Genomic DNA, 12318 nt, shown 5'->3' with positions numbered 1-12318 from the left:
TATCCATCAATTAAAATCTGACGAAATAAGTCTCCATACTTGTAATATTTAATTTTCAATGCCAGAGTGGTTAATTGATAGTAGTCAAAAATTAGCATATCGTTAAAAGAATCTCTGACGGCTAATCTAGTCTTAATTAAATATATGCAAATTTTAAATTGCTCCAAAATAGGCTCCTTGCGTCAATGGAGCTCTAACTTTCTGGGGCGAGTATCTACTGCGCAAATGCAACAACTTCACGCCATTGAATGCAGTCGAATAATGAACCAGTAAGATACCGTTTTAACAAAGATAATAGCTGAGTGGTGCCTCTTGGACGGCAATTTTTGGGTTTCATGTTTAATCACAAATCAGTCTTCGTCTGAAGTTGTTGCAGTATTTGCGCATAAATACTTTTTTAACACAGCAAATTGTGATCATGAAGCAGGAATATTGGTTTTAATAGACATGACACCTTTACTGACTCCATCTGTGAAAATTCTACCCCCACCATCTCCCCCCGCCCCCCCATGGCTTTGATCGTCGACTAATATATGAAAACATAAGCCGTCATTTGCATCCTCTGTTCTAATCTCTTCAAATCTGCCCTTGGTTCGAGCCGGCGATCTCTAGCAGCAGGTAACAGTGGCCACTCCATCTCTCGGTAAGGATGGTGTGAATGAATGAATGGGTCGCTTCAAGTTGCCGGAACAGCTGGAGGTGCGCGCACGCGTGCGCTTGCCCGCCCGCCCCACGTCGACGGGAACCAGCAGGTGAGCGGGGGCGCGCGTAAGGCCGTGTTACCCAAGTGGGACTGGGAAAGGGCGTGGCCGACGGGAGCTTCGGCTGAGCCTCAGAGATGGAGCAGCGCACAGAGAGGTAGCGCTGAATATCCCTTCAACATAGGAGCCGGGGTAGAGGCAGGAAAGGAAGGAGCAGTCAGGGATAGAGCATTGCATACCCGGGGAACAAAGACACATAGTAAGGGCGATAAGTGCCAGCTACATTGCACGCTGTCATCGAGCTCTGAGACTTTTAAATCTATTTTTTTTTAATGAGGTCGTGATATATATTTCACTTGTAAATAATTATCGAAAGGAATACAACGATGAAGAGCGAGAAAAAGCCAACGCGGAAATGGCAGAAGCTGCCTGGGAGAAACACGTTCTGTTGCGATGGCAGGATCATGATGGCTCGACAGAAAGGAGTTTTTTACCTCACCGTCTTCCTCATCGTGGGAACCAGCGCGTTGTTCTTCGGCTTTGAGTAAGTAACAATGACAAGCATAGTCCAATTGATTTTTGAGGGAAATGGACGGATTATAAGGACTTCTGAAAGTGGCGAGAATCGTATTATTTAAGCAGGAAAATCTTGTGTTTGAGGGGCCATAAAGCATTCGGAGCGCAGCTTGAATTTCTATTTAAATCCATTCCTGGCGTAGAGCTTGCAACTGCTTTTCATGCATTTTATTGTATGGATTTGAAAGACCCTGTGTCCACTACTTTTGTTAGTAACCTGTCATCTTAGCTTTTGGATGCAAGTTACTACTTTTTGTAATAAAAATAAATCTATTTGTTTCGAGGAGTTTATAATCTTTTTCTCTAAAATTTCACTTGTAAGCACCGTGACCTTGGCAGCTATAGCATATTTGTTTTTTATGTTTTAATCATTTCTAGATTCTAAAATGACCATAATTTTGCGATTTGTTATTTTGGTCAACAAAAATGCAAGCCTCAAAGGTCACAATTCTTGTGGACTGGGAGTGGAGAACAGCAAGACAGCTCAAGTAATTCTCATCGTGGTGACGTTCGCGATTAAACGATGCATTATAATTCGATTTCCTTCGTGCCGTCGTATTTGACAAATTATAGATAAAATGGCTTGCCAAATAAAGTTTGCGGTGTCGAATTTAAAGGAGTTACCTTTTTAGAGTACTTTTTAAAATTAAGTATGATTACTCGCCATTGATTTTTAAGGTATAGCTTTAAAAGTTTCAAAACTGTTTTCTTAAAAGATTCAACTGATTAAATGCATGACGGTGTGTTGAAAAGTCCTCGATTTGTTTCATGGACTTATCCCAGTTAATTTCAGGCAGGGCAAGAGTGGTTGCCTGAATTTCCCTGGATGTAGAAGGAACAATATCAGTTTGGTTCCTGGCTGTATAGCATTTGGGAACAGCATCCTCCTCAGATGAGGAGTACGGATATCTTGGTGTCTCCTTGAGGAACCAGTCGGACTTGCCTGTAATTGTTTTATGTTCAAATGGACTAGTGACATTTGAAGAATGGTCATTTGCTTGGCTAGCCTGTTTTGTTCTACCAGCATGTCCTGTAAGGGAAAAAGTAGTGATTTTTTTCCCTTAATTTGCATCTATTTTAAAAATGCAAGAGTCCCCCAGGCTGGACCAATTTGTGTGTTTTATTTCTCATTTTGCTATGAGCAGATAGTATTGTATGTAAGCATTTCCTTTTCCCATTTGGTCATTACATTTACAGCATTGAATTTTGTTTAGAAAATAAAGTAGTCCAGTGTCTTGTATTAACAATAGAATTGCTAATGATTATAAATGTTACCCTTTCATGTAAGTAGGGACCAAGCAATGTATAGATCAGGAAGCGTTTAATTTGTGATGCCCTCCATTAGTCCACTTTATAGTCTCCCTGTGACAACTTTGGTACTTCTAATTAGATTAGAATTGGTCAAATTAGTTTTGCATAAAATCCTTTGGTATATTTTCCTGAAAATTAACTTTGTATCCGTAAACAAATGTAATTAATGCTCCCAAATTATATCCAGCTCAAGCAAGCCCATATGTGAAGAAGTGTTCTTTGCTTCAGGAAGCTATTAAAGCTATTCAAACCAATAAAAGTGACAGTTATTGTGTTCCGCCCACCCTGTAAAGTTACCTTGGAATATCAGTGGGATGGTTTATGAGCCAGCAGGTGTATTTTAGTGTTCAAACGTTAGTGCTGAGCATAAATTTGAAACTAGATATTCAATTTTAATGTTCTTTTTAAAAAATAGTAACTAGATCCTGTTATCAAAGCTATGCTGCTCCTATCCTAGCCTATGCTCTCATAGGCTTTTATGGCCTTGTTCCTGCTGAGTTATGTTGGTGCTCTGTACCCGGTGTCTTGTCAAAGCCCCATTTTCATTTTCAAATCCATATGTAACCTCACTCCATTCTACCTTTTTGGTCTTTCTCAATCCTACATGCATCCTCTGTTCTCATTCTGCTTTAATGTGCCACACCATTTTCCACACCATGCCTCCAGCTTTTGTTGCAGTGGATTAATCCACTGTAACTACTTGCATTTGGAATTCTCTTCAGTTCCCTCAGCATTGTTATCTCCCACCAAAGCTTTTATCAGAGCAATTAATTTTTGACCATACTGTTGGTTGCCCAACTTTTCGCCTTCCATGTGTCACCTGATTTTCTGTGAAGTGTTTGGATAGTTTTATTCTTTGGTGGGTGCTATGTAAATGCAAGTTGCTATTGCCCATGCCTTGTTTTGCCCAATATTTCCAGGTTCCTTGAAGTACTGTGTAATATAAGCGCTTTACACTGGTTGCTGTATCTCTCTCAGCTCATGGGAATGGGTAAACTGAAAAAACGTTAACTGCTCTGTCTTTTCTTTGTCGTAAATGTGTTTGTGTTTGAAAAGGTTTAACGAAAAACAGGTAGTACAGCATAATAAATATTTCATTTCTATCTTACATTGTCAGATGGTAAAGATGTTAATTCGTAAGGAACTAATTGGAATCCAATCTTGAGCACTTGAAGTGTGATAGTTCGCAAATTAGGCTTATTAGGGTTATGAACTGCACAACAGTAAATTTAACAGATTAATAATCCAATTTGTTGGTCCAGGTTTGCATTGACTATGTTGTGCAAATGCTCCCTTCACTGAGTGTTAAAACTGAAGGATATTCTAAAAGGGAAGTGATGAGGTATGAAAGATTTTATCCTGGGTTAGGAGTGTTTTGCACCAGGATTTGTGAAGTGAATGGGATTTTATGCTTGGATCTGAGCATGTTTATTTGGATTATGAATACCTCCTTTTGCCCAGATTTTTTGCAATACGGTTATGCATAATGTGGGATTTTTTCTTTGACAATGTAAAGAAACACCATACATGACTTTGCTCGTCCTGCGAATAATATTTCAAAGGGACAGGGTCCAAGTACAAAAATGTGACACCCTGTAGAATTTGGTACAGCACTTTTTTCCTCTGTTGAATTAGGTTTAAATCTTGGATCGGTTACTGACCAGTAGTCAAATAGTTTGAGATCAAAATGCAGTTTTTATTGACCTTGTTGCTGCCATGGTTTTCCCCAAGGGCTTCAGGACCCTGCCATCAGGCTTGAATGGGAGTCAGAAGCCCAGATTTTAGGGAACTGTCACTCATCTGTGATTTTCCCCAAATAGGCCAGTTAGTGTCTTGCCATTCAATTAATGACATTGGGCTGGCTCTCAAAGCTGGAGGGCCAGTAAGATGATCAGTAGCAGGATGCCTTATTTGCAGGTAAGACAAGTGGAGGCATCTCAAAATGGATCCATCCTTTCACCAACTTTTTGAAATGTAAAATTAAAAACATAACTGAAGCAGCTCAGCCATCAAGTGCAGTTGCACTTGAAGACGGGTATGCAAAGAGGGCCTCGGCCGAGTGCTGGCCCCCTGGTCTGCCACTGGGAGTTTTCCACCACCTCTAGGACTTGGAGACTGACTGGAAAAATTTCAGCTGGCCTCTGACAATAAGTCACCAATGAGTTGAATTGACCACCTGCCACTGGGCAGTAGTGCTTCCACCCCAACCAAGACCTTCTCCACACCTGCCTCTGAAAAAATGCCACAGGGGTGTTTTGGAGTTGGGGAAACTGGCACACTGATCCTCTCAATGCCTGCCCCCATCAGGGGCTATAAGTAATCCCTGTAGAGTCATTATAGCACAGAAGGGGGCCATTCTGTCCATTAGCTCCATACCGATTTGCTGTCAAGCAATTCAGTTAATAACATCCCTCCACACACTACCTGTAGCCTTTCAAGTTTCTTTCCTTCCAATTGCTTGTCCAATCTCCTTTGGAAATGTTTCCACTTCCTCCACCCTTATTGGCAGTGAGTTCCAGGACATTACCACTACATTTAAGAAAAAAAAGTTCTTCCTCACATTCTTGCCCAAAACCTTAAATATGCCCTCCAGCCCTTGTCCATCAACTAATTTGAATAGCTTCTCTTTGTCTACCTTACCTAAACCTGTCATAATCTTGTATACATCGATCGGATCTCCCCTTAACGTCCTTTGCTTCTGGGTGAACAGCCTCAACTTAAAAAGAACATGAGCAGGAACAGAAGTAGGCCATTTGGCCCCTCAAACCTTCCAGCCATTCAATAGGATCATGGCTTCACTCCATTTTCCTGCTTGACCCCAATAGCCCTTGACTGCGTTGTAGATCAAAAATCTGTAACTCTGACTTGAATATATTAAATAATCAAATCTCCTGTGCTCTCTGGGGTAGAGAATTCCAAAGATTAATGAACTTCTGAGAGAAGAACTTCCTTGTCACCTCCATCTTAAATGGGAGACCCTTTTTTTAAAAAAATGTGCCTCCTAGTTCTAGATTCCCCTATGAAGGGAAAATCTTCTAGCATCTACCCTGTCAAGCCCCCTCAATATTATATATTTCAATAAGATCCCTTCATTCATCTAAACTCCAATCAGGATAGGTTCAACCTTTCTTCATAAGGCAACCCTTTCATCCCATCAATTTAGTGAAACTTCTATGAATTGCTTTCAATGCAAGTATATCACCTTTTAATAAGTAGACCGAAACTACATGATTCTCTAGGTCTGACCTCGCCAATGACCTGTACAGTTGTAGTGAGACTGTCCTATATTTATACTCCATCCCCCCCAGTAAAGGTTATTTGCCTTTCTAATTACTTGTTGTACCAGAATGCTATCTTTTTGGGACTCATGTACGAGGACACCCAGATCCTCCTTCTGCAACATTGTGCAGGCTCTCTCCATTTAAATGATATTTTGCTTTTCTTTTCTTAAAGTGAGCCACCTCACATTTTCCCACAATATACTCCATCTGCCAAATTTTTGCCCATTCACTTAACCAATCTAGATCCCTTTGCAGACTTTATATCCTTCTCACAACTTGCCTTCTTACTGATCTTTGTATTGTTAGAAAATTTGGCTGAAATACAGTCTGTCCTGTCAGTCAAATCGTTAATATAGATTGTAAATAATTGAGAGCTCAGACTGATTCCTATTGCACACCACTAGTTAGTTTGCCCACCTGAAAATGACTCATTTACCCTTGTTCTATTTTCTGTTAGCCAATCCTTTCTCCATACTCATTATTGCCCCCAACATCATGAGCTCTTAGCTACATCTACTGGCCACCTTTATCCGCACTGCTTATTCCTTTCCACCCACCTGTGCTGACTTTGCCAGATTGTCTTATGATTTTATGTTTTGCTATTACTCCCTCAATAGATTCCAGCATTTTCTCAATGATAGGCTAACTGGCCTATAGTTCCTATCTCCCTCCATTCTTGAATAGGGGCATTAAATTTGCAGTTAACCAGTGCACTGGGACCTTGCTAGAATCTAGAGAATTTTGGAAGATTATAACTAACGTATCTACTATCTCTGCAGCCACTTCCTTTCAGACTCTGATGCAGACTATCGGGTCCACTGGACTTGTCAGCCTTTAGTCCCATTAGTTTTCCGAGTACTTTTTTTTCTCCTAGTGATTGTGATTGCTTTAAGCTCCTCCCTCCCTTTTGTCTCTTGGCTTTCTACTATTCCTGGAATGCTTTTTGTCTTCTACTGTGAAGGCAGATACAAAATACTTATTCAAAATCCCCACCATTTCATTGTTTCTAATTAATTTCCTAGTCTCATCCTCTAAAGGACCAACGTTTACTTTGGCTACATTTTTAAAAAGTATTGAAAAACACAGTAAAAGCTTATACATTTCTTGTTAGTTTATCCGCATTCCAATTTCTCGCTAAATTTTTTTTTAGTCATCCTTTGCTGGTTTCTAATTTTCCCAATCTTCTGGCTTACCATTAATCTTTGCAGCATTGTGCATCTTTTATTTCATTTTGATACCATCCTTAATTAACTTTCCACCCACCCAACCATTTGGTGAAGATTTGAGCAAGCGCTTCTGCTATCTCCATTCGCACTTCCCTTAGCAAGCCATCCAGACCAGGTGAATTATTGAATCTAAGCACAGCCAGCCTTTCCAGTACATCACCCCTGTGCCGCCCCCTCTCCCCCATCCATTACCTAATTTCTGCTTCTACCACTATTTTACCAGCATCCTCTTAATGAATGCTGATACAAAGTACTCATTAAATATCTAGCCTTGCCCTGTGGCTGGAAACACATATGACCATCTTTGTCCTGAATAAAATCCACCCTGCCACTAACTACTTGCCTACTATTAACATGCTGGTAGAAGATTTTGGATTATCTTTTGTCAACTGCCATTCTATTCTCATTTGCTTTCCACACTTTTTTTCTTCACTTTCCTTCTCAACTTTTTGTATTTGGCCTGGTTCCTGCTTGAAGAATTCACTGTACATGCATAATACAACCTTTAAAAAAATTTTTGTTTTATTATGTTCTCTATCTTCCTTGTCATCCAAGAAGCCCTGGCTTTGGTTCCCCTTCCTTTCCCTCTTGTTGGAAAGTATCTAGTCAGTACTGGAAACATCTCCCCCTTATAGATCAACCATTGTTCTGTTAGCATTTTCCTGTCAAAATTTGGTCCCATTTTACCCTGGCCGGTTTCCCCCCTCATTCCCATTGAAGTTGATCCTCTTCCAATTTAAGTTTTACTTTAAATTGCTCCTTGCTGTTTTGTTACTAATCGGAACCTTATGATGTGGCGATTACTCTTTTCCAAATGTTCTCCCATAGACATTGGTCCACTTCATTCCCCACCACCAGTAATGCCCCCTTCTTACTTGGACTGAGAACTTATTAGTCAAGAAAGTTCTCATGAAATTTCTCTAGATCCTTTTTATTCCAACATTAATTATCCAGATATTGATTTGAATAAAATATTGCCACTCTAGTTCTTGCATATCTGAGGTTTCCCTGAAGATTTGCCCTTTTAACTCTTCCTCACTATTTGGCTGTCTATAGAATGCTCCCAGCAGCATGCTTATACCATTTTTGCTTCTAAGCTCTGACCAATTGAGTTCTGCCCTTTGCCCCCCTAAAGAATATTCTCCTTTCCTTTCAGCACTACAATGTCTTCCCTAATCAGTATTGTCACACCTTTGCCTACCTTTGCCATACAAACGTTTGAGAATGCACCAAAAGCAATATATGCAGAGCATTTAATTTATTTGCCCTTGGCTTGTGAGCATTGCTGACAAGAATAGCATTCATTCTCGATCTCGAATTGCTTTTGAGAAGATGGTGGTGAGTCACCTTGATCCATTGCAGTGAGTATGCTGTGGATATACTCATGTTGCTGTTAGGGAGTGAGTTTGAGATTTTTGACTCAGGGACAGTGAAAGAATGGCATTATATTTCTAAATCAGGAATCTGTGAGACTTGGGTGGTGCTGCCATGTGCTTGCTGCCCTTGCTGTTCTTGGTGCTAGTTTTCATGTGTTCGCAAGGTGCTGTCAAATGACGCTTGATGAATTGCTGCAATACATCTTGTGGCTGATACACACTGCTGCCACTATGTGCTGGTGGTAGAGGGAGTAAAAGTTTAAGGTGGTGGATAGGGTGCTGATCAAGCAGAATCTTTGTCCAGAATGGTGTCAATCTTCTTGAGCATTGTTGGAGCTGCACTCATCCAGGCAAGTGGAGAGTGTTCCATCACAATCCTGATTTCTACCTTGTAGATGGTGGACAGGCTTTAGGGAGTCAGGAGAAGAGTTAGAAGCTGCAAAATTCCCACCTTTGACCTCCTTTTGTAGTTGCAGTATTTATTTGGCTGGTCCAGTTAAGACCCTGGCCAGTGGCAACCCCGAGGATATTGATGGGGGATTCAGCCATGGTAATGCCATTGAATGTCTAGAGGAGATGATTATATCCTCCATTGTTGGAGATAGTCATTGTCTGGCACCCATGTAATGCAGGTGTTAATCACTTATCATCCCACAGCTGAATGTTCCGATTTTGCTATTTATGGGCACAGGCTGCTTCATTATCTGAGTCGTTACAAATGGTACTGAACACTGCAATCATCAGTGTACACCCCAATTCTTGATCTTATGCTGGAAGGAAGAGGGTTGAAGCAACTGAAGATGTTGGGCCTTGCATACTATTCTGAGGAACACCTGCAGTCTTGTTTTGGGACTGAAATGATTGACCTCCCAACCAGAACAACCATCTTCCTTTGTGCGAGGTATGACTCCAAGCAGTGCTTAAAATTTTCCCCGATTCCCATTGGTTTCAATTTTGCTTGGGCTTGTTGCTGCCACACTTGGTGAAATGTTGCCATGAGTCATGCACCCGTTATGAAGCGTGGTAGAGTGAGAAATCAAAAGGCCGATGCAAAATATTGATTTTTACCTGTCAATGTCATTAAATAGTAACGACTTCAACACCATTTGCTTCCCCAAAATATTTTTATTTGCATTTTTTATCTTTGCAAATTTAAGACTTCTCCCCCTCTATTTGGAGATTTAAAAAAAAAAATCCACCTTTAAAAGGCCAGATACTCTTGTGGGTGACCTACTGACTAAATGCACAGCAGATATGGTATTGATGCGCACACATTGTGTTTAATCCATGGCTGATCTCTCAAAGCAAGGCAGGTTTTCCTTAGCCTGCCTAGGCATTGAAGTAGGAAAAATAAAATCAGCTGTGGGAACCTGCTGGACATTGGGCATACTCCCAGAAGCTTGCTAACATGCATGGAATTAATGTTGGTGTCCTCCGGAGAGGAGGCAAAGAAAAAGCAAAAATTGGGGTGAGGAAAGTTAGGTAAATTAAACTAATATTTTTAAGCCCAATTAGTAAATCCAGCTGTTGATGTGAGATCAAATATCCATTTCACCACCAGATATATTGGTGTGACTTGTCATAGGGATACAAGGGGAATTTGTTTGAAATTTTAGTGATGTGTCTGGATATACATTTTGCTTTTATATTTACAACACTGCACTGTTCAGCTTCTATTTTATCTTTGGAGGGGGTGGTGGTGGGAAGTAGGTGGAGTAGGTTTTGCTGCTGGAAATGTGGCTTAAATGCTCACTTGTTGAGTTATTGCTTGGTTTGGAATAGTGTTAACATCATTTTGGACATAAGTGGGAGCTGTCAAAGTGTGGCCTATCTGGATGCACTCCAAAATTAGCAAATGAAGTGAGTGTTTTATCCCTGTGGCTGATCAGACTTGTGCCAGTAACACTCTTTTTGGGAAATCAAGGTAAAGATATAGGTTTGTGGAATATCACCCATACTGACAAGCCAAGAATCCTCAAATTGGTAGTCAGGTGATCTCCAACATGGATTCTGAAAATGTTAGTCATGTCAACTATTTGTATGTTGTGTTCCAACCCAGTGTCAGCATGTTGGTGTTCCTTGAGAAAATGCATCATGGATTGGAACTTTTGTGATCCTTCAAGGTTCTTCCATGAATCGGTTGGCTCAAGGCTTCTGCACCTGTGCTAAACATTTCCTAGTGGTTGACTCATTATTTGAGTGTCCAAGCTGAAAGTGACTTAGATGGATCATAATTTGTTTCTTGTTTTCTAAGCTCGCTTTCCCTTTATTTGCTTCACTTCCATTTCTTTTCAGTTTTTAGTCATTATCTTGGATTAGCATCACATTTTGCATTCAACTATGAAAGTGGCAGAGCTAGGACTGTGCTCGAGGACCTGTGTGCAACTGGTTTCACCTTCGTTGTTGGGGTTGGTAGTATAGAAGGAGGGGCACAGGCAAATATTTGTATACTCTACATGTAATTTTTATTTTTTTATTTATTTTCCTCAAACCAAAATGCAGAAGTTGGCAAAGACATTTTGGGAACACAAACCATGAAAGTTCACCATGAATTCATGGTTTTAGTTTTGAAAGAGCAATAAAATGTTGTGTTTTGTTTTCTTAAATTTTCTAATCCAAAATAATGTAATAAGTTGACTTATTTCAACAAAATATCAGTTTTTATTTAAATCTATTCATAAAACGCCTGCTCAGGAGAATTTGGGTGAGACTTTCATGCAAAGGAAGTGCAATCAGTAATCCATCGTCTACAATGTGAAAATGTGTGGCAAAGAGTGCACCAAAACATCATTTATGGTAGGGGAGATCCCTCAAGAGAGAATTCTCTTCTTATCACTTAACTGAATATAAACATCATCAATGCTTCTATCCCTCTAAAAACCATTGTCGGACATTTACTGTCTTGAACGGATCCTCTAGGCACTGAGATTAGATGCAAAATTCCTTAGTGTTAACCTTTTTTGTTTTGATGTTTGGTGTGTTACTGGCCTATTTATATCCTGTTTTTCAGACAATTGAATTTGAACAAGTTTGACTGAGAAACTCTGATTAACAAGACATAAATTTCTTTTAAACTCTGCTTATCAAACACATGAATAAATAAAACCCACAGATATTTCAGCATTTTGACTTGCTGATCATATTCTCTTTTTCCTGGAACAAGCTGGATCGTTATTTTGAGTTTTATTCATGGGACATGGGCATTGGTGGCAAGGCTAGCATTTATTGCCTATCATTAATTGCACTTGAGTAGGTGGTGAACTACTGCCTTGAACTTCTGTGGTCGACATGATATAAGTGCACCTAAAGTGCTGTTGAAAGTGTTCTAAGAAGTTGATCCAGCGATGAAGGGGATATATTTCCAAGTCTGGATGGTGTGTGGCTCAGAGGGGAGCTTGCAGGTATTGGTGTTCTGATGCACCTGCAGCCTTTGTTGCTGTAGGTGGTAGAGGCCGTAGGTTTGGAAAGTGCTGTTGAAGGAATCTTGGCAAGCTGCTGCAGTGCATTTTGTAGATGGTGCACACTGCTGCTGCTAGGTGTGCCATGGATGGATGGGGTGACAAACGAGTGGTTTCTTTCTCCAGGATGGTGTTGAGTTTCTTGTAGTGAAGCTGCATTCATCTGGAAAAGTGGAGAAAATTTCATTACACTCCTGACTTGTGCCTTGTAGATGGTGAACTGGCTTCTGAGAGTCAGGAGGAGAGGAGTTACTCTAATTTTCAGCCTCTGACCTACTCTGGTCAGTGGTGGCCCCCACCCACCCCCAAATGTTGGTGATGTGGGAATTCAGCAACAGTAATGCTGTTGAATGTCAAGGAGAGCTAGTTAGATTCTATCTTGGGTATTG

The 12318-nt window shown here is 40.4% G+C and overlaps 1 protein-coding gene across 2 annotated transcripts in view; it reads left to right on the top strand.

Moving 5' to 3' along the window:
• Window positions 1–624: 624 nt before the first annotated feature.
• Window positions 625–12318, top strand: part of zdhhc9 (zinc finger DHHC-type palmitoyltransferase 9) — a 108058-nt gene continuing 96364 nt past the window's right edge. The window contains exons 1-2 of one of the 2 annotated variants that reach the window (XM_041195807.1): window positions 625–643; window positions 1078–1245. In XM_041195807.1, the coding sequence (XP_041051741.1) occupies window positions 1088–1245 (158 nt within the window). In that variant the 5' untranslated portion in view covers window positions 625–643; window positions 1078–1087. Of the gene's footprint in view, window positions 644–820; window positions 1246–12318 lie in introns of those variants that run through there. The other variant, XM_041195806.1, reaches the window with a different exon arrangement.

Source organism: Carcharodon carcharias, chromosome 9 (assembly GCF_017639515.1).
Source record: "Carcharodon carcharias isolate sCarCar2 chromosome 9, sCarCar2.pri, whole genome shotgun sequence".
Lineage (NCBI taxonomy): Eukaryota > Metazoa > Chordata > Chondrichthyes > Lamniformes > Lamnidae > Carcharodon > Carcharodon carcharias.
Note: the sequence above shows the minus strand (reverse complement) of the source record. Positions and strands in the feature narration are given on the sequence as shown.